The 27,043-nt window shown below is 38.3% G+C and overlaps 1 protein-coding gene across 4 annotated transcripts; it reads left to right on the top strand.

The window, feature by feature from the left end:
* The first annotated feature begins 7,030 nt into the window (after positions 1-7,030).
* Positions 7,031-23,016, top strand: rnf144ab (ring finger protein 144ab). 4 transcript variants are annotated; one of them, XM_084431628.1, is made up of 8 exons: positions 7,031-7,317; positions 17,686-17,839; positions 18,191-18,295; positions 18,428-18,488; positions 18,798-19,008; positions 19,798-19,945; positions 20,196-20,285; positions 21,618-23,016. In XM_084431628.1, the coding sequence occupies exons 2-8, from the start codon at positions 17,705-17,707 to the stop codon at positions 21,747-21,749; spliced, it is 882 nt and encodes a 293-aa protein (XP_084287754.1). In that variant the 5' UTR covers positions 7,031-7,317; positions 17,686-17,704; the 3' UTR covers positions 21,750-23,016. The 4 variants fall into 4 exon arrangements, with proteins under 4 accessions (XP_084287754.1, XP_084287756.1, XP_084287755.1 ...); XM_084431630.1 differs by having other exon boundaries at positions 7,067-7,317; positions 21,406-23,016; XM_084431629.1 differs by lacking the exon at positions 7,031-7,317 and adding an exon at positions 16,829-16,916 and having other exon boundaries at positions 21,406-23,016.
* Positions 23,017-27,043: the final 4,027 nt, after the last annotated feature.

The following is a 27,043-nucleotide window of genomic DNA, read 5'->3' as shown; positions in this document are numbered from 1 at the left end:
TTGTCACACATGTTGAGGTAAAAAATTGTTGAATTTGAGTAAAAAATGTATTATTTGATATTGTCATATAGGAATTGTGGGACTTTTATACACCAAACAAGAAAAAAAAATATATATATATATATTATAAATGTGCCATGAAGAATTTAGGGCACCTAATCAACATAGTGTGCTTACGCTTCAGTTCACTTCAAGTGCTTCAAAATAATACAGCAAGACTGGATTAGATATAATCATCCTTTAATATCATAATCACGATGATGTTAACTCTTAGTAGACACATAACATATTTGTTTCATATACCTAGATGAGATACAAACATGAGCATTCATTTTTATTCCGCCAGAGGTGCTTCTGAGTATATGGGAATGATAAAAATAAATATTCCTGGAAGTTTCCTAATTTACACCCACTATTACCCACAATACATCTCCACTGCTGACAAATGTGTCCTCTATCTAGCTTGCTTATTTTTCTCAACATAATATAACCTAATGGAAAGGACAACTAATGAACTTATTCATTTAACAATGAAGAAATAAAACATTAGTTTTTGATTAACAGATTGGACCGAATGGAATAAACATCTTGGCACTTCATCCTCTATGTCACAGACTGCAATGTTTCTCACAGACGGAGCACAGAGAAAAGGAAACTATGTTTGAACATTTTCACATGCCTATCAGGATATCTGGAAATGTGAATATAAAAAAAAATATCAGTAATGACAAAACAAGAGAACGACACCTACTCTGAAAATCACACATACAGTAAAAGAGATGTGGAAATGATCTATGCAGGGATTTGGCAAGGTTCTGTATTTGGATTCAGCTCCACTGAAGTCTGAGCATTATTTATTTATTTCACATAGACAATATTTCTTGAATTACATTGCATTGACAATGAATTCCTTTTCCCAGTCTGATAGGATTAAATACCAGAGATGTAAAGAGTACCTGAAAACCACTTAGAGATACAGCGATAATGAATCCATTACAATTTTCAAGTCACCAATTCCAGTACGACTAGAGTAAAAGTCTTAGAGTATCTCATGTCCTCATCTCATATATATAAACACCTGCAATTCAGCAACTACCTGCAAATGCCCTCACATTTGTGTAAATAGCCGTGACAAGCTTGGGTGAGCAAGGGCAAAATGCATTAGATATACTTTCAATCTCCTGTAGATGGCGATATTGCTTCTTTTGTAGCAGAAATAAACTGCTGCCGAAAAAGTTAGGTGCCATTGCAAAATGTAACTAGTAATTGCCATAGATATCATATAATAAAGGCTAGATGTCTCGTGCGCGCTGTTGGCGAATGGAGGTCGACGTCCGCACGTGGCGGCCATCTTGCCACAGGCAGCTCGCTCACTCGTAACATTGTGTTTTAATGCTGCATGTACTTTTTAAATAACCATAACTTGCTCAATTTTCTACCGATTTTCAAACGGTTTGGTTTGTTATAAACGTCAGATATGTAGTTATGACACCGCATACATATGAATAATTATAACCATGGACTTCTAATTATAGCCACGTTAATAACGTTTGTAAGAAACCAAACCGTTTGTAAATCCGTCAAGATTTCAGCGAGATAAGAGTATTTGTGTTCGTGCTGATCACTCACCTTACATCAGGTACCACAGAGCCCGCCAGAAAGCCTGCCTGTGACAAGATGGCCGCCGGTGATGCCGTTCGAGACTCCGCCGTAAGACATCTAGCCTTATATGGATATCTATGGTAATTGCATTACTCATCACAAATGTAGGCTACTTGAGTAAATAGTACATGCATTCCCTGGGAATCGAACTGATGGCTTTAGCATTGTTTGCGCAATGCTCTTATCATCAATGAAACATATCTTTTAGTTCACATAAAACTAAGTTGAAGAAAAAAAAAATGATAGACAAAGTTAGGGTTTTATTTTAGAAATAAGCTGTGTTTCTCTGGCTATGGTTACAAGTCAAGTAGAGAGTAAAAGTTGCTAATTTCTATGAAACTCAGTAAAACTACTCCCAAAAAGATACTTAAGTACAGTAACTAATTACATTAAGTCAAATACTTTACATTGTTTAATACCTGAAACAAACCTGATAAATTGGGCCTGTATACATTTATATTCAAATAAATAAACTTAAACTTTTAAATACTCTATAACACTTTACAATAAGGTCTAATTCATTAACATTTAATGCATTAACTAACACAAACTAACAATTATCAATGCATTTTTACAGCATTTAACTTTGTTAAAGTTAAAAATGTTCATGCTTCACAGTGCATTAACAACAAATACAACGTTTGATCTTTAAAAATGTATTAGTAAATGTTGAGATGAACATAAGAGTGAAAAATGCTGTAGAAACAATTTTTTATTTAATGTTAACTAATGTAGTTCACTACTGTTAACAAATGAAACCTTATTGTAAAGTGTTACCAAATTTGCCCTTTATTTCTTCAATTCGTTTAATAGTCTTTGTGTGTATTGTATAAACTACTCCTCTTCGCGTCTTGGACGTTTTCTGATAGGTCCAGATTCTGATGTTTAAAAGGACCTCCTGGGCCCTCAGGAGCTAATGTAGGCCTCTTACACAACCCCTCCAGTCTGCAGGGGGAACAAGGCATTAGCCTTACAGCTGCTAATGGAATCACTTCCACCTGAAGTAATGGACACAGTCCGGTTGGTTTCCGCTGGGAGAAGAACTGCAGCTGGGCCGTGGAAAGAAGCGTTACGGCTTGTAACAAATCCACACACACAGGCCTTCTAATTCTCTCCCCTGATGTCTGTCACCGGCCCTGTTCATCTAGTAAATAACAAGGTTGCTCCTGGTTATGTCATTAATTATTCCAGGAAATAGAGGTCTGGGGCTCTGGGTATACAATGGCAATGAAAACCACAGCCAGCTGAGTGAAGTCATACAACTGCTTGAGTTCGAATGAAACAACAACAATGGTGAGGTAATGTCACCTATAGTTGAATCAAGGTCCACTAGGACAGAAATAAGAAGGATGATAGGAGGGGAACTATTAGAGGAATCATCTGGATGTTGTCGGACTGACAAGAGTGCCCCTACTGTCACCCTTGACCTCAGGGGTTCATTAGTTCAGACCAGGTGGAGAAAGAAGGGAGGGGGAGATGTATGGTTATGGTGCAGGAAAGAGGAAAGGGACACTGGGATTGAATGGCCTGCAGTGGTCCGATGTCAGACTGGGTGATGGATAACAGATCCAAGCTGCTGGTCTCTGCCCTACTGCAGTCCTGTAATCACGACTTTTCAGATGAAAAGAGACTTCTCGTGTCGAATTTGGCAGAGCGGTTCACCCTCAGGTCCTATGCCTATTTGGATCAGTTGAAAAGTTTCCCAAATACTGTATGTGTGATCAAAAATCAGTTCTTATCTTCTCTAATGACCGTAACATAAAGAGGTCACATGGCTTTGCGCTCTTTCCAGTAATTCAATTAGTGTCAAAAGGGTTCACTGGACTGCGCCGAGAATGGCCCTGCGCACACAACCCCAGAGGTTAAAGTAGGAGCAGAGAAGACAGCTAGATGGATCAGTGCCTCCGGTTAGCTCAAGCATGAAGATTTAATCAAGATTTTAAAAAGATGTATTGGCTGCATGTAATGAAATTGTAATGGGCATGGTGGGCCTAACAAAACAAAGGGGTCAGCAGGTAAATGACATGGATGTTCTGCATCTCTAGCCCTTATCTAACCCTCTTCCATCTTCTTTGAGAGAATGATCGCAGAGTCAGGAGGACTGAGGAATCCAGCCAGCGATGAATAGAGGTATATGTGTGAGATGTTTAAAATAATATTTAGAAAGGCAGATATATATGAGGGATATGTTTAGTCTGCCAGTAATTATTGCAAAATAAACCCAGACAGGGGGATCAGCACCCACCCTATTACATGGCTACTCACCAAACAAGAAAATATAAAATATGGCATGAAAGGGCTGACAGGTTCTTGACTCAATCTGCTTGCAATCACATCATTCTGTGTTGTGCACAGCTGATTGGTTCCTGCTGTATCACTAGCCAATGAGCTCGCTGATCAACCTTCAAATACTTGGTCAGCATTTGCTGAATCGCAGTTTCAGAAACCCTCCACCTCCCCCAGTTCCACCTGTACAGATCTTCTACGGGTAATTCTTATGCTATATTGTACAGCAGCAGCATGTCTTACTTGCTCACAGCAGTCATGTATGTATTGGCTGTTGCAAGTGCAGTACAGTGTAGCAAATCTATTCTGCCAATATCAACATTGTCATATCCAATACTGATTGAACTATTATTTTACTTGTAGGTATACTGCTGCAATGCTCGTCTCATTGCTAGACCGATTATTTCATTCTGATTGTCTGTTTTTTCTTAGCAGAAACTTTAAGGGAATTTTTTTTTTACCATTGCAACAATATTACTGTAATATAAGTCCTCTGAGGTCATTTTTAACACAATTGATAACTGAGGCGCAAGATGGCGCCAGTTGGGTTTGTATGAAATGAGAGAGGGCGAGTCCACGATGTGACACAAGTAGCGCCGGTTTCAGCTACTCGGATGTTTCTACATGGACAATTGCCGTGATTCACCAATCAGCATCCAGTAATAATAATTTGACTGCAGACTTGGTCACTCTCTCTTGTTTTATACAAACACAATTGGCACTACCATTGATTCTTGTGAAAATGTAATAATAATAGTATTAATTATTAAAATATTGTTGTAGTGAAAATGATGAGAACAAGGGGGTTGAGGAAGTATGGAAAGATTTGGCCAGGTTCTGTTCAAATCCACATAATGGCAAAATTATTTCGCACATAAATGTATACTGCTGTCCTGTAAAATGCATTCAGGGGCAAAAAATGGTCAATTGTTTTTGTCAATAGTGTAGCAATCTATGAAGTACAGCTCATTCAGAATCACTATCAAACTAAGCAGCTTTCTGTTGGTCAGCGACAACGCGGTAAATCTGTGTGACCAACTTGAACCTAATGCAAAGTCTGCGTGGGAAAATACACACAGATTTTGCAACGGGTTCGAGTTGGTCGCACAGATTTGGCGCACTGACCAACAGAAACCTGCTTGGCCTGAAAGTGATTTCTGTGTGATCTGTGCTCCGTACATTGCTACACTATTGACAACAGACAATGGACCTTTATTGCACGTGAAATTTCTCTAATGTGACTGTACCCTTACTCAGAATTCCTGATCACATGGATTGCAATGACTGAAATTCTAGAACCACTTCAGATCACCGTAATCTTTCTCACTTGCTGTTTTTGTGAGGTGATTTCTGTTGTAAAGAGCCTGTGCTTTTCAAAGCCTTATCACACACAATATAACATTTCTCTCAAAAGATACCACCCAAATGCAGGCAGGAGAAAAGCTGACAGATCAAAGTAGAGAATTTATCTCAAAGTCATACTGGAGCCAAAGAGGGAACATGCAAATAGTTCTAAATGATATATATGACTTGGACTAACAAACAAAATCCCATGCACGTCTTCTCATGACATAAAACATGGCAGCTTTTGTTGTACTAAAGCCAATACTAAAGCAAATCCACTGATTTGCAACATATGACCACCGAAACTCACTGCAGGAACCAGGTCGATATGTGACTGTTTTCTTTAGTCAGACAGATTGCAGTATCTGAATGAGCAGCACAAAACTATCACCTTCAACACTGCACACCATCCATTTGGAATTCCGAACTGCAATTATCCCCTTCCTGGTGCAAGGAAGTTGCCATAGTGACTTGCCCTGGGCTACATGGAGTGCAAAGGTAAACACCAAACCGAAAGGCAATATCTGACCTGTTGTGCTCCTCATTTTTCACCAAGAAAGCTGCATGCTTGATATTTTCAGTCTCTCCTAACAGCTCATTTCTTCCACTGCTCAATATAAATGTAGGCTACTTATACTGTGCCTAGCACTGTAAAGGTCAAATTGCCTTAGACATGGTAACTGTTTTTCTACTAAATACCGAATGAATGATATGTTAGGCTATATACATGTGTAACAAAGATGTTTTCTACTGCTTTAAAATGTTTTACGTGAAGTGAATCTGTAGATCTTGTCTGTGTGATAGAAACAGAGCCATTATGCCGTAAATATTTTTAGATATATCCAGTTGAACATTCTAACATGACATTATCGATTAGTTTGCATCAAAATATAAGGAATTAATAATTGCACAGTGTTCAGTCTTCAGCACAATGCTGCAGGTTATGCATGCTTTACACAGGACATCATTTCCAAACATCAGATTAGCATGTAGATTATTATGCAGACTTCCAAAACAACTAACATGGTGAAATATAATGCGTTGTAACATGTCCTGGCATGTTCTGCGGTGTAGACAAGTGCACTGTTTTTTCATGGCAGAATGAATTAAATCTTTTGTGACGTTGCCACTGTGGAAGCTTGTAAGTCTCACACTGACATCTAGTGGGAGTCAAGGGTAATGACACTACAGGATTCCGTACATATTCACACTGTAAATATTGAAATGGTTTGTTTTGCTTTGATCATTATTATAGCTTTAATCATGTATGAATTAAATGATGAAGGCTTAAATGCAGTTTTATTTTTACCTTCATATTAAAAATCGACATTCTAGAACTTAGAGTAGTTGAAGACAAATATACAGATAAAAATATGCTGTAGTGGTGTATTTACATATGAAACTTTATTTATTTCAATTCACATCAACTTTGGGGGTTGGTATCATAAGTGTGAACAAAAGAACAAAATTGTTTATGTTGTTGTTGTTGTTGTTGTTGTTTTAGTCATAGGCTATTCTGTGAAAGCGATTCCAATGTGACCCGGATCAAACTACAACTTTAATTTACAATAACTGCATGTATTTTGAATTTTGGTGCTGTTCTAATGTGTCATGCACAGGTCAAATTAGGATAGCTCTATGCACGATGATGCTCACGATGAAAACCAGCAGATGGCACTTGACGCTTGTCTGCCGTTACGTACACATACACCATCATTATTCGCGTCGCGTCAGCAGAGGGCGCCCGTGAGCGCGGATCAACAACACATCGGTCGCGTCTCAGCCGCGCGCCTGTAGGCGCAGTCAAATGGCGCTTCTCCAGAGAGCCATGGCGATCAGTCCGACCAGCTGATGGTAATTAGGGTATAAACCGCTTTTCCCGACATATTACTGTCTTTCGCTTCTGTAAGCTATTATTTCTTATTTTATATGCGACAAATGCGGACGTATAGGAAGACATTGCGCTTAGTTGTGCGTGGAGCAAATGTTATTCCTATAACGGACTGACAACTGATAGATCCTAAGGTAAGCAATGCATGTAGTGGTACTTTAAATCATTCTGTTTTTACAGCAGTGATTTGTTTTGCTTGCATGCAACATTGTATGTTTTATTTAAAAATGTTGACGTTTGCAACACGTAACATGCTGCAGATATTTTATGAGTAAGTTGCACAGGCGTTTGGGAAATCTCAGCATGCTGTCAGGCTGATCCAGCATAATCAAGGGAAACTCCATTATATCTTATACGAGCTGGTCATATACAACAACAGGCTTCCCTATAGGGCTTTCCCTTTAACTATGAGCAGTAGCATTAATGGTAATAGTGACATCTAAATGTATGGGTTTAAAACACTTCAGAAATGTACTTTTAGGAAACCAAGTGCTGTTTACTAACGGCTAGACTACTCCGAAAACAGATGAGTTCATGTGTTCCCTTTCCCAGGACATGGCTCAGTCAAAACATGACCTTTTACAATGTTTGTGGGAGTTGTTCTTAATAGTTTGTTATATAATGCTGACAGTCTACTGATGATTCATTGGGTGAATATGCTTCCCACATTTGCGAGGGTGTTTAATGCATTAGGAAATCGGTTTGATCAATGTGAAATAACCTTTTTTTTTAACAAACGTTGTTTTTGCAAATGTGTGTGTTTATAGAGACAGACACAGTAATTCATTTACAAATTATATTGTTATTTCTTAGTTTTCTGTTAATAATTAAAATAGTAATCTGTGTACCTGTAACCAGTGTTATTTTAGTATTATTTATCTTTTTCATATATATTTTAAATGAGATTTTTATATTTTTAGTTTTAGTTTTAATTTAAGTTCTTTATTTTTATTTTATATTACTATTAGTTTAATTAATTTCCATTAGTCTACTGTTTTAGTTTATTTCCTGTTAGTAACTTATTTCAGTTATTTCAACAACAAAACAAGTTTACATTTTTCATCTAAGATGTTTTAGTAGTTTTAGTTAACGTTAATAACTGACTAACCATAAGTGTGGTTCACATCCAGCCTACACAAATACTTTATTATTATTATTTTTCTTAAGATTTTATTAGTCTGACAATGTGCTGCTATATTTTCTTCTGGTCATAGAAGAGTGGCCGAGCTGTACGTGTGCCCTATTCAGCTAACAGTCACAGCCTTGGTATGTGTTGCTGTGGCCAGCCTGGGGGAGACCCAGATCATTCGTGTTATAAGTTTTAAATATTAAGTATAACTCTAGATGTAGAGTAGTGCCTGACCTAATGAGATGTCAAAGCCAGAAAAGTCTTAAATTCAAAGAAATGTGGTAAATAGATTCAAATGAGGGAGTTATGAAATTAACTCTTTTTTTTGACAAGATTTATAGATCTTGCCTATAGTGTGTAGAAAACTATCACTAAAAGGAATTTTTGAGACCTTATTTGAACTCCACCTCAAAGAAAACTTTGGTTTATGTGAAGGTTGAAGCCTTTAACCTAAATTGGGATGTTCAGACGTAAAGATAACAAGAGGGGAAGTTAATTGAGCCAAGTGTGACGTTACAGAAGTGGGCTGAGCATGAAAGAGGAGCATTAGTGTCTGCTGTAGTACAGCTGGGGTTGCAGCTCTGAATGTCCCTTTCATGAAATGCACAGGGACTTCCCATGTCCGGAACAAACTGTGCCTGCCAGCTTTTAGTGTTCCTGCTCTATACGCACACGGGCAATTTAAATATTACGTCAAGGTTTTGTTAATGTCTCAGCACAGGTAGACGAATTGTTAATGAGGCCATAATAACTAAATTAGCCTATTAATGTGTCCCTTATGAATTTTTTTTTTTAGGGAAATGTTTAGCATCTTTTCAGTCAAGTGAGGACAAGAGGCTGCGGTGACTAAATGCATGCTGATCACCAGCTTTACAGAATGTGAGGTGTATTTATGTCTGGTGGAGCATAATATCAGCCTACAGGGGTGTTCGACTAATTTTATAGCATTTTACAGACTGGACTAAGTGTCACCTCATATATAATGTTGTCTTGTACCATAGGAATTTAAAAAAAATGTATGACTAATTTAAATCTCAGATTTTCTTAGACAAACTCTGATCAACATGATCAAATTACCATGAATGTATCGTATTTAGCCTTATTCAGTGGTTGAGAAAGCCAATTTTTTTTTTTTACCTCTCAGTGTTTAATGAGTGACTCACACAAACATGAACTGGGACACTTCTCACTCCGATTTAGATGAAAACCTTGCATTTTCCACATTGTGTTTGTGTTATTTAAGGAGGTTCTGCTGTTTTTAGATGTGAGCTGTAGCTAAAAGTAGAATATTATTAATATATCATACAGATATGCAAATGTAGGTTTATTTAGCGTCATTTAATTTCAATATTTTTCTGCAAATGATCCAGATTGGACTCCTTGATGGGGCCTATATGTTTGATACTCATGGCCTAAATCAGGGTTTCCCAAACCTTTTTGTTTGTATACAGTAAGTTCAGTATAAGTTTTAACTGATGTACCCCCTGAGATTAAGATGATATTTCAGTGATTTAACAACATTCACATGTTTGTGGTTCACTGATATACTGTTCCTACGTGTTTGGTATCATGAGTTCACTGTGAGGTCATGTTGCATTGTCAGAATTATGGCTTTTTTTTTTCCATCTGCTAAACTGTAATAACAACTCCCGACATAAAAAGAACAATGAATGGCAGTGGATCTGAACTGAACAGATCAGTAGAAGGAATCCCAAACAAAGTAGGTTAATCTCCGTACTAATGAGGCCACAGGCCATTGACTTCAAAACAGAGATTAAATTCACCAAAAAGTAAAAAAGCGGCTTACTTTCAGAACCTTTGGATGCATGTCAAGTATTGATTTCTCAAACCTCATAAATGCTTATGAGAACAGAGAGTGCACACAAAGACAACTCTCCTACATATTTCTCTGTATTCCTCAGTATTTGTTGAATGAGAGATGATGGGTGTGCATTTTGAACTGCTACAAATCCTTTGATCCCAGCTATTCAAGTAATCTGTTCAATCCTCTTTAGATCATGTTGTCTACACTGAAATGGAACAAGCTCTCTAGACATTCATCTCCTGAGCTTTCCCAATGCTTTCTGGTGCACACTGCGATGTGTCACCCAATTAAACACTTAGCAATGATCTCAAATCCTTGTTTGTGAGACGATATCTCACATGATCTTATTAGTTGTTACTCAAATCTTCTTATTAAATGATTAAATTATATTGTGGTATAAGCAAAGCTGTTGGTGTCTGACATATTTTGAGTATTAAAACAACCGTAACATCTCCTTAATCATATCATGAGGAATGATTTTCCTTAATCTTTTGTGAAAACATCAACATCGTCTCATTCTGAACTTCTGTACATGATGCAGATGATCAATTTTTTTTCATTTGGCTTATTTATGGTGTATAAAATCCTAACTTTTTCGTGTGTATTCCTATGTTACTCCAGTAGGTCTTGCAGAGCATAGGTCTGTGCTCCATAGTCATGCATATGCTGGCATGCGTATGGCAAAAACAGGAAGTGTTGCTGTTTCCTTGGGCAGAGCTCGCATCCTGTGCTTGGCTGGAACACTCCCTCAGTCCTGCACACTGCCTTTCAGAGATGAAAACCACACTCTTCTAAATGAGGATACATGCTAGTTTTGTTATATTTGCAGAATTTGCCTTCATTGTTGTCCATTCCTATTTGTTCTGAAGGAGTCATTGGCATTGGATTTTTCCACATGGCCACAGTGTTTTTCAGCATATATTAACAAATTAAATGTGTAGTTCACCAAAAATGAAAACGCATTAAAAGGATCCTATTATGCCCTTTTACGAAGTCTTGATTTTGTTTTTGGGGTGTATTAGAATATGTTTTCATGCTTGATTGTTAAAAAAAAAACACATCGTTAGTTACTGTTTCGATGAAGCCCCTTCTTCCGAAATATGAAATGTGCTGTGATTGGTTAGCTGGCTCCGGTGAACCCTATTAAAAAAGCGAGAGCTTACAAAAGCAACAGAAAACAAGCTGTTCTCCATAAAATGTGCAGCACACAGATAAACGTTGGGGTTATAATGTTCAGCAACAGTGTTTAAAACAAATTTTAACCCACTCTACATTTGTCAGACTTAAGAAGGCCAAACATTTTGAAACTGGGGTGGGAGGAAGAAAGGTTACAAAGCAGCAACGTTCCGTTGATGGGGATTATTTAAATGAGTAACAATGTGATTTCATAAGATCCGGAAAAATCGCGTTGTAGTTCTTGAAAAGGGGGATTCTGTAACAGTCTATTTTTTTCCTTTTCCACTGTCTGTCATTTACTCATTTTGTTAAAGTTGAAAACGTGGAAAAGCATAATGGGAAAATATATTTAAAATCTAAAAATAAGCGGGAATTGCATGCTAACTTTAGCGCCATAGCATGCAAAACAGTGTTGCTGCTGTAAATCAGTCGGTAAAGTTAACGTTCCAAATTTGTACAAGATCAGTGTTTGTCTCTACATCTGTGGTATTGTCAACCAATTGCTTAGCTGGAGAAAATAATGATAAATGCCATTAGGCTTAAAGGGTTAGGTCACCCAAAAATGAAAATTCTGTCAGTAATTACTCACCCTCATGTTGTTCCAACCCCGTAAGACTTTTGTTCATCTTCGGAAATTAAGATATTTTTGATGAAATCTGAGAGCTGTCTCACTCCTTCATAGACTTCTATGTAATTTAATTCTACCGGCCCAGAAAAGTTAGTAAAGACATCGTTAAAATAGTCCAAGTGACTACAGTGGCGCAACCTTAAAGATATAGCGGTGGATTTTCCCGAATTTTAGAAAAGAACCGCCCTCTCCACTTTTTGAAAAACGCCTATTAAACGTGTGCACGAGAGAGCATGCACGAGCTAATCATAGCTTACATTAACTTTTACTAGCAGTGATTTTAAATGGATTTCTCCAAATAGCATGCCAAACTTTACCTGTCAAGTAGAAACTTCGCGACTGAGGCATGAGTGGGAAGCCCAACCTGTGTTTTGAGCGCACGCCAGCGTGTTAATAGTGTGCACGAGCACGTACGACGGCCTTACGTAAACATATCACCAGAATGATTGACACTTAGGAGGACCAATAGTCTTGATGATCCACCCGGAAAAAGAAAATCCTCCGCTATACCTTTAAGTTTATCAAGCGACGAGAATACTTTTTGTGCGCAAAAAAAAACGACTTTCTTCAACTATTAATTTTGTTCCTTGTGGGCCTCTGACGTGAGTTCACGAGAGCGCCACGACGCATGCGCAAGAACTGAGATGATGACGCTCACGATCATTTGATGGGAAAGTGTGAAAGTTAAGCCATTCATTTTGCGGCATTGGTAAGGCACTTTTATGTTTTCTCGTTGGTTTCTTGCGATTCGGACATTCAGGAAATGCACACTTTAGAACCATTTTAAACACTACATTGAGACCCATCTGCGCCATCTTCTCAGCTCTTGCGCATGCGTCGTGGCGCTCTCGTGAACTCACGTCAGAGGCCCACACAGAAGAAAATTAATAGTTGAATAGTCGTTATTTTAATTTTTTTAACAGTTATTTGCTGCACTCAAATCAAATTAATGTTATAGTTAATTAAAGACCAAGGCTAATAACCGTATCCTATAAACTGCATGTTGAAATTAGACTAGTACTTAACCATGAACACAAAAGCAACACCACACAAATGGCTTTTAATTAATTTCGTTTGCAAACATGTAACTTTGTATGCTTGTTTGCTTTGTGACCCCTTTAAATAAAGATTACAAGACTACGTATTCGATCTACGCCAGAGCGTCCACGAATCTTTCTACAGCGTTGTTGGCAGGGCGGCGAGAGCGAATTTTGATGCTCTCGACGGCGGCGGTGTGAAAGCACAATTAGTATGAGTCATGCCGTAGTACGGTCTGAGGAAAATACACAAATTTAGATGTTATTCACTAAAAATGTCTGATTTGGCAATGAATTGTTTTATGATTTAAATAAATAAATTGGTTGGTCCAGTTCACAATTCGACTGATTCAGTTCAGAAAATTCAACTTACAGACTCTGGGACTGGTTCCTTTAAGGTTGACTTCGGGAGACTGCTGCAAGTTGAGTGACTGAGAACATTAGCAGTATATTTTATTTTTGTCAGGAACCATGTCCATAGTTCATGAAAGTTACTTTGAATATTTTCATTTTCTCTCTCTCTCTCTCTCTCTCTCTCTCTCTCTCTCTCTCTCTCTCTCTCTCTCTCTCTCTCTCTCTCTCTCTCTCTCTCTCTCTCTCTCTCTCTCTCTCTCTCTCTCTCTCTCTCTCTCTCTCTCTCTCTCTCTCTCTCTCTCTCTCTCTCTCTCTCAGCTCAGCAACATTAAGTCTGACTAGCACAGATATATGCTTATGTATTCACACACTCCTCCTTTGTAATGTAATCCAATTAAGCAATTAGGTTGTTCAGGGATTTCAGTGTTGTTGCTGACACAAATCCGAAGACCTACCAAAGGCATCTCTGTATGTTTGTTCTGAGCACATTTTAGACTAATTTAAAGTGCTGCTGTAAATGGTTTTAACACTTTTTAAAAGTTTGATGCAGATATGAAGAGGTACAGTGAGTTAGTGTAAAGATATGCTTTTGAATACTGATACTTTACATTGACCTTTTAATGTTTCCACCAAAGGTCTTGACTATAGCCAAACTGTTTCTAGACCGCTCATAAGAGACAGTTGGAGCGACAATGGAGAGAACAGCTTAATTTGGCTTCAACCTAGATAGATTAAAAATAGATCTTATGTAAGACCTTTATCAGTTATATAATTTTACTCATACTCGCGCGAGCTCAAATGAAAGTTATCTTGGCCCCAACGCTTTTTGCAAAACTGAGCAAAGCCAGTTCCTTTATTAAAGTGATCCGTGAGCACTTTTAAATGTGCATACACAACAAGAAGATGTGCTTTAGAGCTAGGTATTAGTGCTATTTACCTCCATCAGCAGATAGAGAAGTTCAATTACAGTGCCAGGCTTTTGGACACTCTCCGTCTTCATCTTGGACTCTTTGAGGGATTCATTGTGCCAAACTGATGTGCGTGACCCAACTTTATGGGGTGTTTCCCTTCCTGGCCCATTTCTATGGAGGAAGAGCTCAAGATGTGGTTAGTTGTTGTCTAGATGAATGAACAATGGAGGTTTATAGGCCTTCTTTCATGCCTGGGATTTCCCTTTCGATTTTGGAAAAACTCTGAAAAGAAAAGAAGTCTTTGGTGGACATCTTTGTTTTTTTAGTAATGTAATCCTTTTCAGAGTTACCATGTTCTAGTTGTTTGAATTTGAGTCTATTTTTGAACTACAGTAGAGTGCTTTCTCAGAGGCCTATTGTGTATATAGTATTATATTATAGTATTATTATATATTTCTGTATTTGCAAAAATTACCTTTTTAAACGGGTTGCATGAACAACTTGTCTACCATTGGTCGTAAAACTAAATGGGAAAAAAATAGGTATACAATACTGACTCATTTTGGCACTTGAAATTGTGTGGGATTCGTGGGAACAGGTAGCCTGGTTAAAACCAGACCATTCTCAGTAGTAACTGAGTTATGGTCTGGCAAAGCTTCATTAATAACTCATTTCCAAAGGGACGTCACCAACGGACGTCGCTCAAATGCCTCTGGGCGCAATTGGATAGACCTAAAACCAATCAGAGCGATCGTCATCGTGTAAAGCCGTTTGCTGCGTCCCAATTCGCCTAAGTTACACTACGCCATAAAAGTATGTACTCTTTTTGTGAAGAAAAGGTATTTACTTTTGAATGTGTAGCAAAAAAGTAGGCAAGCTTTGGGACATACTACTTCGTCATCTTTATCGGACGGATCTGTCGCGTGCGTCCTGTCACTTAAACTGTCCTGTCAATCATCTTGTCACAGTTAAAATCCTCTATTAAATCTAATTTAACTTCCTACTGTTTCGGAGAGAAATGTAGTAGCACGTTCATCTGCCAGTGGGTCTTTCATGGAGACTGTCCTCTTGTGTTTGCAATTTGAATATAATAATGCATTTAAAAGTTGGTGGCTTCACCAACGGACGTCGCTCAAATGCCTCTGGGCGCAATTGGATAGACCTAAAACCAATCAGAGCGATCGTCATCGTGTAAAGCCCACCCCAACGTTTCTGATTGGTGCTGCGATTTCGACGGATTAGAAATGGGCTTGAATGAGCTCTTTGCCAGACTACTTGCAGAGCAAATCTAAATTTGCCGGAAGTTGTCTGGGTTTTCCCAGGCTAGGGAACAGGACATTTTGACTGACTCTTCGTTATTGTGATGTGTATATCCTCGATTCATCAAATTTGAAGAATAGAATCAAATGGAATTGTTTGGATTGTATAAAGTGGGCATTGCAAATGCAAACTAAACCTGTTTTATGTGAGTGACAGGTTGCTGGAGAAGAGGGATTTAAACTTGTCTGGCCATTGGACACTTATTATATAATAGTGTTCCTGATGACATTTGATGTATTATGCCTATACTGTTTGACTGTGGCCATGATTTTAATGTTTGAGACCAATTTTGGTAATTATGAAAGATTTATTTTGTAGTAGGGCAAACTGCAGTCTTTTATCACTTTTATTCACACCGACGACGAGGTTTTATTGCGACTGTGATGAATCAGAAATGTTGGGTTGCGGTCCTACAGTGTGATGAAGAACAGCTCAACTGGTGATGTTTGATGCAGTGTGTTTGTCAGAGTAAGAGAAATCTTGCATTCTCAACATTGCCTCCTTCGCACTAAAGAAAAAGCAGTCCATGATAGATTTCAGACACTGCAATCATTTGTACGGAACCATTTCATTTTGAGGATTTCATATTAATGGTGTCATTGTTGTCATAAGATGTACATCATGCTTTGACTTCTACCCAAGATCTCAAGGCAGGCGACCTGAAAAGCAACGATCATAAAGGACGGAATAATCTCGCCGTGTACACGTGGCTTTACAAATGATATGACTGAGAGTTGCTGCGTGGGTGTGCTGACGGAGGTGAGAGGCCCAAACGGAGAGACGCACAGCCTGCTGAGAGACGTTTGTTGTTTGGGCTGTCGACTATTCCCGCCACCACTAACACAATGAGATCCTGCAGGCGCAAGCACATGAGTCTCCATCTGTCTCCACCTACACAGATATCTGCTGTGGGGAAGCGCACTAACTAGTCCATATGAATGTTCCTCAGTTCATTATTTCAGCTCATGATGGTGTAGCGCTCAGTGAGGTACAGTGAACCACATTACTTTTTAGTAACTTCAATTGCAAAAAGTTTTGCTGTGCCATATTGGGAAGGAGCGTTTGAAAGTTTACACATACAGTAGCCTTATTATAAATGATATGTGTGTTATGTTATGCGGAGGTCTGTTTGTTTTTAGCGAGCTGCGCAGTGTTGCTCGTACTCTCTGAGGGAGTGTGTTCTGTAGGGTTCTCCAGTGGAGACAGTCATTAGTTTTCTTTGGGTTGCCTGGCAGCAGTACTGAGGGATATTGACATACTTGCCATTGACTGATTGGACAAGCTCTCAGCAAACAGCAGAAGCTCTCGGGAGGAAAACTCTGTGGCAAACAGACCAAGCATTTTAATGGATAAGTAATGAGATCCCCTAAATCTTTGTATCTATGGCCATAGTTAAAGGTACCTTTTTACCCTTTAAGTTTAAAATATTGTCTTTTATAGGGAAACGGTATCAGTTTTTGGCCTATATTCGAATTTTTTATTAATCAATATTGTGCATTTAATTGTGCCTGCTAATTTCCATTATTTATTTTTACATTTAGATTAACTTTAAGTGAGCATTAGATGACAACAATGGCAATCTTTAAAAGCACTTCTAAAAGTAATCTTTAGCTCATCTCAGAAACAATATACATTTTACATTATAATGTTTTGATCATTGTTATTGTTAACTGAATCTAAAACAATTTTAATTGCTTTTGGTAAGTGAAATAAAGCTAAAATAAAATGTTATTGTTAGATGGAAAAGCTGAAAATTAACTGAAAATGATCTTGCTTTGGCAACCAGCTGAAGTAAGTTTAAGTGAAACAAACTAAAAAATAAATTGAATAGAAATAATAAAAGTAATATAAACAAAAAGAATATGAAAAAAGCAAATAACATTAGTAACTAAAATTAAAAGCTAATTTAAAATATGAATAAATACTATAATAGTATATAAATTATACTAAAATCGTATTATACTAGTTATACTAAAAAAAACAATGGTTGATGCCTAAATTCACTTGTTGCATTTATTATTTATAATTTGTAGTGTTTTTTTTGTTTTTATATAGATAAATAATGGCATTTATTAACTGCTTTAGCTGTTTTTAAGACATGCTTTTTCTCTCTGTCTTTTAGTGTCCCGGATCGGCATACCATGAGCAGCTCTCGCTACGAACCCAGCTGGGACGTGGACCTGGCGCCACTTCTGTCCTGTAAACTGTGCCTGGGAGAGTTTCCCCTGGAACAGATGACCACCATCTCCCAGTGCCAGTGCATATTTTGCAGTCTGGTAAGGACTGTGTCTTCAGTGGCCACTCCTGTGTGTTTTTCAGCAATGTGCCAACTAGTGTTATAAAACAAATTGTAATGCAGTCTCTTACATGTGAGAATTCAGCAGTAATGTAATGTTAGATGGATAGATGGATAGCAGTTGATTTTGCCATGGTAATAAAGATTTTTTTTTTATCTTGATAAGTTCTCTACGAGCAGCTCTTGAATGTTGTCTCAGCAGAATGCTGTGATGGTCTGATGTTGGCTTGACTACAATGAACAGCGTGTTTGTGGGTGGAAACATAACCACAGGCAGCAGTTGTCTCATCATTTTTTCAAAGATGAAAAATAAGAAATCTGTCTCTTACAGTGTTTGAAGCAATATGTTGAACTGCTCATTAAAGAGGGCCTCGAACCGGCTATTAGCTGTCCAGACTCTGCCTGCCCGAAACGGGGACATTTACTGGAAAATGAGGTAAGTTCACTTAAAATGTGTCACACTTGCTAGAGACTAGAAAGACTATTGAAGTTTTAAAGTATTACGACAGTCTCTCTCCCTCTGTCATTTGCTCCTGTCTTGCTCATTTACTCTGTTTCTCTGCTGTAGATTGAGTGTATGGTGGCTGCAGAGGTCATGCAACGTTATAAGAGACTCCAGTTTGAGCGAGGTGAGTTTCCCTGAGAGATGCATAAGTGCATCATGTGCATGGTCCTAAATAATTTCACTTTTTACATAGTTTTTTGCTACTGTCTATAAGAAATGCATTGCATTTTTAATTAATATCACTTTGTTCCTCTAAGAACAGAGTTTTCTGTCATGTGTTTAACATCAGCCTTTTTTTTTTTTTGTAAAACCTGCATTAAATTTTGACACATTCATAAAACTTTTACACAGAATTGTTGTAGATGTCTGTAGTAGTTGCAGATCAGACCAAATGGGTCATCATTTCAAGCATGCTGTTTGTTTTTCCTTACAGAGGTGCTTCTGGATCCTTGTCGGACCTGGTGTCCGTCGTCCTCGTGCCAAACGGTGTGCCAGCTGAATGAAGCAGAGGTGCAGTTGCCGCAGCCGGTTCAGTGCCCTCAGTGCAGTCTGCGTTTCTGCTCTGCCTGCAGGGCGGACTGCCACACCGGCCAGGCATGTCAGGAGAGCCTGCCAATTACCACCTTCCTGCCTGGGGAAAACGGGTAAAACCTCAGCATCAAATCATGTAGCATTCACAGCAGAGATATTGCTTCTGTGGGTGTGTACCCCATTATGTACAGATAATTACAATTATCTTATATTCCCCCTTATTTAAGTTTCTTGGCCTATTTAAAGTCTCCTTTTGTTGTACAGCACTGCATCTGGTATTCATTTTTGTTTAGATTTTAACAAAAACACTTTTTTACAATACAAAATTATTTTTTATAAAATCAAAAGATGAGAACCGATTAAATGCATCAAAATTGACAGTAAATACATTTATATTGTTACAGAATATACATTTTTCAAATAATGCTGTTATTTTGAACTTCCTACTCAAAGAATACCCCAAAACATTAATCCTAAAAAGGCCACAACTGTTGACAATTGAACAGCAAATCAGCATATTAAAATGATTTCTGAAGGATCATGTGACACTGAAGACTGTGATGCTGAAAATTCAGCTTTGCCATCACAGGAATAAGTTCCATTTTAAAATGTATTAAGCTAATAAAAAAAAATGTCCCTTTTTAAGTGTAATAATATTTCACTATTACAGTTTTTACTTTATTTTGATCCAATAAATGCAGCCTTGGTGAGCATAAGAGACTTCTTTAAAAAAAATCAACTCCAAAAACTGTAGCGTTTATATATATCTGTGAAGTATGTTAGCAAGTTTAGGTTTTATTTATAATCAGACTTCAAAACATTAGCAATATGTGTCTCTCAGACCCTAAACGGACCATGAAGCTCATCTTCTGTTGTGTTCCATGTTCATCTCCCCGCTTCAGTTTCAACATCAAGAGCCTGGAGGACGAGGCTCCGATCAAACGCTGTCCTAAATGCAAAGTGTACATTGAGAGAGATGAAGGCTGTGCCCAGATGATGTGTAAGAACTGCAAGCACGCCTTCTGCTGGTACTGCCTGGAGTCATTAGACGTAAGTTGTGCATATGACATGTTTAACAACTTATTATTATTTAATTATTTAAAAGAGGCCAAAAAATGTCTACACTAATTATGTACCATAAAGTTAGAACTCCCATAGGAATGTCTTATTAAATGTGTTATTGCTCCACTACTGTCATGCTTGTTTAGACCGATATATTGTGGGAGTTTTAAAGTGCTGCTTCTCCATGTAACTCATATTTATCTTTATTGACAGTAACATCTTTCCTTCACTTCCTCAGGATGACTTCTTACTGATCCACTATGATAAAGGTCCGTGCCGGAACAAACTGGGACATTCCAGAGCCTCCGTCATCTGGCATCGGACACAGGTATGTGCCACATGAGCGCATCCCTCCAGACTGCAGATCTGAAGTGCTAAAGACAAGCTGGAACACACATTTCACCTGAAATAACCCCCCGATATTGTTAAAGTAACAGAGCATGATCTATCTGTGCAAGGTTAGAGAGATTTTATTGTATTTGAAATGGAGAGAGTGTGAGGGGTGGCTGATCCTCAAAAGCACAACAGGAGGCAGCGATGCCATTTTAAAGCTGCCTAAATGTGTGTATGCATATGATGTGTCTCTTTATCTAGTGGTAGATGTATAAAAGCCCCCCCCTCACCTACTGTATGTTAACTAGGGAACTACATTGTCTTAATACAACTCAACAAATCATCAGTTTGATAATTCAGCACTTATCTCAAAACTAATGGGCTATTCCATCAATTAAAAATAGGCATTTTAGAATGAGGTCATTGTTTTCTATAAACAATGTATACAATATACTGTATACTGATCAAATGTTTGGGGTCAGTTTGTATTTTTTTTTAGCAAGTCTTTTATTCTCACTAAGACTTATTTATTTGATTAAAATACTGTACAAAATAATATTGTTTATTATAAAACATTTTTTTTTTTTTATTACAATTTAAAATAAGTTTTCAAATTTATACAGTATATAGTTTCAATGTAATTTTTTCCTGTGATGGTAAAGCTGAATTTTCAGCCTCATAACTTCAGTCTTTAGTGTCACATGATCCTTCAAAAATCATTCTAATATGTTGATTTGGTGCTCAAGAAACATTTATTATTATTATCAATATTGAAAACAGTTTTTTTTTTTTTGTGGAAACTGTGATTTTGTTTTCACTTTTCAGGATTCTTTTATTAATAGAATTTATAGCAGTTATTTAAAAAGATATCCTTTGTAACATTATTAATGCCCCATGGTCACTTTCTAACAATTTTAAAATATCCTTGCTTAAAGTATTAATATATCAATAAATTATATACAAATTTGTTTTTGTTTTTTTTAAACCCACGTGTTTTGCATGTTTGCTTGTTGATATTCCATTTTATTTAGACAGTTCTTTAACGGTTTCAGAACTGGAAAGTTTTTACAATCTTGATGCTCCCAAAACTATATAGACTATATCCTTTTTTTCAGGAAAAAAACTAAATCAGTACCAGCAGCATAGAATAAACACCAAGATATGATTACCAAGAGCCATTACTGCCCTCCCGTGGCAGAACGCCTTCTGGTTTGACATATAAGAGCATCACAGACCAATATCCGTTTCAGTTTATAATCAACAGGAATGTGTACACATGTTTTTTTTGTGTTTTTTTTCATTGTGATCTTTTCATTTCTGTGATCAGGTTGTTGGGATCTTTGCTGGCTTCGGTCTGCTCTTGCTAGTGGCCTCCCCTTTCCTTTTGCTGGCTACTCCCTTCGTCCTCTGCTGCAAATGCAAGTGTAAACGTGGCGACGACGACCCTCTTCCTACCTAGAGCTCAGTTTCAGCTTCAGGAGGCGACTTGCATCTCGTTTGGATCAGCTGTGATCCCATCTCACCTGATTCTCCTGAGCACACTTTGCAGGGGCATTGGTGAAAGACTCGGCTCGTCTGTCCGTGAGACTGCACATCTCAGTTGCATTCAAATGTTGACTTGCATTGAAAGGTGTTATGGAGGAGCACAGAAGGTGATTGGATAAGCCATCGGAGTTAAATAGATGTTTGGAAGCAAGCACTTTTGTTTCCTGTATGACATACAGTTGTTCTTTTGTTACACACTGTCTTGTACTCTTTTCTCATCTTCACTGTTTCTTCACTTTATGTGGTATTATGGTTAACTAAGCTTTTTTATGACGTTGTTTAACCTGGGATATAACAAAAGACAAGTTCTGCTGATTACAGACTTGACAGGAATACACTTCTTAGCACTGCTTTCATTCTTGTAGCATAGTCACACAACCTCAATATTTCTGCCAGTTTTTCTAGTGTATTTGCAAATGCATGCTGGAGGGCAGAGGATGTTACTTCCTGCAGAAGCTCTAATGAGCCTCATCCTGCCACTTGCTTCTGTATGCTTCCTGTACACTCTTTCTTAGGACAGCAAAACCTTGTTCTTCCATTTGAGTTTACTCAGATACTGCACACACACACACCCCAGACGTAGCAGACGTGCCACCTGATGCCTTCTCGAAGCTTGTAGGTTTGGGCGTTGCTGAAATATTTCTTATCCTCCTGGTATCGGAGAGTTGGTCAAATATCAACCACTGTTTATAACCGAGCTATCACAAACGTATCATTAAAGCAAGCTAATATTTTATTCACGTCGTGAATGATGTCATCTATGTGCATTTTGTTGATTTTAACAGATATGTTGGCTTAACCCAGAAGGGTCTTATCCACAACCTGTTGAAGATCCAAATACAACCTGCATTACCATGTGCCTGCCAATTTAGGTCAAAGTATTCAGGCCAGTGAGGCTTAACTTCTTACTTTTCAGGTCACTCTAGGAGTTGCGCATTTAATTAATTAATTTTTTGGAGTCATACTATTGGGAACAATTTGCCAAATGTGATGTGTAAGCCCATGTGTTCACTGTCTAGCACATTAATAATTGGTTGATTACTAGGGAACACCTACTGTAGTTTTTGTTCTTGTTCAGTTAAATATACCTTTAATTTTTTTCTATGTTTTGTAAAACACTCTTTGTAGCTAACTGTATATACTGTGTATTCACATGTTTAAATATATTATGCTGCAGTGCATTGGTTGGCTTTTCTTTCACAATAGAACAGTTACATTTTGTTATATTTTGGCCCATCTCCATACTGCAATGTTAGTTAAGTGAGAACAACAAAGCATATTTGCATTTGTCATTGATTGGACAAATGCAAAAAGCGGACTAGAGTCTCTGGCATTGCTCATGCTCGATTTATATTATATTGCCCCTTTTTAAGACTATAAAGGTACGAAAAAAGGTGAGTTTTCCGTCGCCATTTGCAAACTGTCCCCTTAAAAATTCCCCATGAAATCAAAATTGAGTATTTTTTTTGCTTTAAATATGAATATTAGCCTTACTGTTATCTATAAGCTAGTGTGCTCCAAAACAATAACACAATTCCTATTTAGTCCCTCACTTCTGCCAATATGGATCAATGAGTTTGATGACCGCACCTCAGCTTCTGTCCAATCAAATGCTCTCTAGAATCTAAAGCTTCCTGCCCCCTACACTATAAATGGACACTGAAGCTGCAGCTACAATCGGTCACTTGTTCACACATTTACTGTTTTCTATATGGTGAATGGCACATAGTGCACTATATAGGGGATGAGGAATGATTCAGACAGTGTAAATATGCTTTCCATTGTTGTGAATCATGTCTGGTTCCATGTTAGTGTCACACAGTGCACACACAGTCTGCTCCGGTCCAGAGACACGATAGCACAGACCAGAAAATGTATCTTAACCCATTTGAATTCTACACAAAATGCTATATTTCAAAGTGATATAGAGGAGATTAGGAGGAAACTGTGGCTTTACCGAGTTCAACGGCTCTGGGTGAGCTGTGATTTAACTAAACTCTATTGGCTATTTAAAAAAAGGGGAGGAGCTGTTCGATATGTCCCGCCCTGTCTTCCCGTTTCAGTTTAAACTACCTGTCCTCAGCAGTCATCAGACTCAGCACATAATGCTGTGCGTTTCAAGGGACTTTGCATGTGAATACGAGGCACACAGCTGTCGTTTGCTGTCGATTGTAATTAAGCTAGGAGCTTTTTACAGCGGATGCCATTGGAAACACGGCAAGTCTATCCCTCACACTCACAGCCTCACTTTCATACCTGTCATGGCGCTGCTCTGAATAAGGTCTATTACAAGAGAGAAACGTCCGGGGTTGAGAACGTGGTGTGAAAAGCCCTTCTATGTTGCCTCTTCTCAAATGATTGCACATTTTAACATGAATTTTCCAAACATCTTAAATTCTATTAAACATGTGGACGTCCATCTTTTGAAAAGCGTGAGAGGTTTAGCTGGGGTTCTTTTGCAGCATCTGGTGGGAAGCCGAAGGGCCGTGGCTGACCGGGCAGAGGGGCTCTCGCGGGGCCAGTGGGCATCTGCCTCGACCCGCTACACTTCACCCTCCAGCATCATATATTCATGCGCTGCTCCCCTCGCACCATCTGTGTCCACGCGAGGTCTGGTGACACGCAGGACGGGCAGAGCAGGGGAAGGGCATGGCCACGCTAGAGCAGACTGCGGTGCGCAACGCTGTGCCAACACGAATGGAAGAGAGAGACATGAGCACAGCTGTCTTCCTGTCACTACATTCGCTTGGATGTTAAATTAGAGTTGTGAGCATGTGTTCGGTACGCTATAGTTTCAAGTTAATCACGCTTCTTGTGCTTTTTCAGTTGCACTACATGAATTTAGCCACAAGATGGTGTGATTGACTCAAAAAATTTTTTTTACCAGGTTCTTCCTGTGAAGTTATCAGTCTAAGCCATGGCACACACTTATAATAATGCAAAACAGCGTGCTAGTCTTGGTTTTCTGCATGTGACCCACTGCTTTTACAATCTCTGACCAGAGCTCGCTTTCCTCCATCGCGTGCCCCATCCGAGCAGATGAGGCCCAGCGGCCCGCTGGCAGGTGTTGGTCCTCCTGTCGGCCGCAGCTAAGGGAACTTCACTGGGCCTTTGTGCCCGCTTCAGCCTGGCTCTGCCGTCCCGCTGGCAGATGGCATCAAGCTGCGGGCGCCTCTCCCAACTATAATTACCAGCTTCAGCTACAGATGGAGACAAGCAGGCGCGATGGTCCCTGTATCCTCTGTGGCCTTCACCAACCTCCGCAGTCTGCCCTGAAAAGCCTAAACAGGCCTGCTGCTAGGACAAACCACCACACACTTCACCAACTGCTAAAGTGTCTCTGAGCTTCCTGCAGATTAAATAATGTGTAGATGTTCCATCGGTAATGTAATAATATATGCACAGCTGATGGATGGATGGATATAGGCTACTGTAAAGAAATCAAGTTTTTCAATCAGACATTCAATCCACTTTCAGTCAGCTTGTTTTGCATTTCATTCGTGCACTTTATTTTGTCGTCACATGTCCAAAATACTAAACTCAAGTTAAAAAGTTAATCTTGAATCTTGAACTGACATAAATCTTGCTATTTTCTTAACAAGCTGAACTGATCTATTTGAAATAGGATGACATTGTGGTAGGATGTTTGTATTAATCCACAGTCACTGAACTACAAGGAAGTTACATCCTCTTCATTCAGTAAAACCAAAAAATATTAAACATTGTATTCATTGATTGAAATAAAGCTGTAATAAAATAAAATGTTGATATTAGATGTAACTTGTTTCAGGTACAGTAGTCAACATTTGAAGTGGATCAAAAAAGTTAATCAAAGTTGCCCTAAGACAAGAACGGGCATTGTTCAAAATTCATGTATAACTTTGATGAAAGGTTTTGATCCACTTCAAATGTTGACTGCTGCAGTTCAGTTAGGCAACATTTATAATTTCCATGTTTTTTAATTGTTAAGTTGTAACTACTAAATTTACTCAAACTAATGCTAAAATAAAACATAAAGGTAAATAGAAATAAACTTTTTTTTTAAATGGCAAACTAAAATGAAAACTGAAAATATAAAACTAAAAGGTAATTCAAAATATGAATACATCTACCTCCAGTTTCTGTTGAAGGTCACGCGGTCATCAGCTCCTGGTGCATAGAAAGCATGAGATCTGTCTTTAATGACCAGCTGACCTTCACTGATCACACTGCAACAACTGCCCAGTCCTGCTGCTTCATCCAGGACACAGTATTTCCAGTTTTACTGCAACCTTATCCCATCTGACGTATTGAGGATTTGTTATCTCATGACTAGCAGGTTGTTATTCACTTCTCACTGACTGTCTGCATGTTCGTTCAATCCCTGGATCCAAAATGCAGGGCTGCATCCCAATTCTTGGACACTAAAACTCTTATATTGCTGATGGGAAAGTCTGTCATTTTTGAGTGTATAGAAATACAAAAGGTACCACGTATTGTTTTTGAATTAGCATGCAAGCATTAGCATTAACAGTAGCCTACCTTTCTGTTCATTATAAGTGCGCTGCTGCAGTCATGTCTCCTGCTGAGCTCTTCAGAGTCATGTGGATCCTGATTGACTGTCAATGTTTTTAATCATTCATCAGCTGAAAAAAACAAACAATCCAAAGTGATTCCAGTGATATCATTCATCTGTGTTGTTACTATAGTTGTGGACTACTCTTCTCATAGAGTCTAATAGATTATTAAAACTTTGTAGTTAAAAGTTTTCATTATAATTATTGTTCTTGGTGTGAACAGACCATGACTTAATCCAGTTTGGCAAACTTTTCTACATTTTGGGTAATACCAATTATAATCTTGTGAATGTGGATTGTGCACATGCTTTTTCTTGGGGTCTCACCCTGAGCTTCCTGTTGCAGCCAGAATCAGATTCAAGATCTTGTTTCTGTTCAAAAATGTAGCCAATGAAAGGCACCTACGGTTATCTACAGGCCATGTACCAACCATACACCCCAGCTGGGCAACAGCGATCATCTAATTCTGGTAAGAGCAGCGTTTTCTTTCCTCCACATTAAAGACTATTAGTTAATCACGCTTGTTAACCAAATCTGGAGGTCCTTTCTGATTATTTCCAGCTGTAGCTAAGGACTTTATTTTATATCATCTGCTGCAAAATGATCTCAATCTCAATCTTAGTTCACGTAGTGTTTTTGCGCAGCGCGTCTG

This window comes from Rutilus rutilus (genome assembly GCF_951802725.1).
Source record: "Rutilus rutilus genome assembly, chromosome: 15".
Taxonomy (NCBI): Eukaryota; Metazoa; Chordata; class Actinopteri; order Cypriniformes; family Leuciscidae; genus Rutilus; species Rutilus rutilus.
Note: the sequence above shows the minus strand (reverse complement) of the source record. Positions and strands in the feature narration are given on the sequence as shown.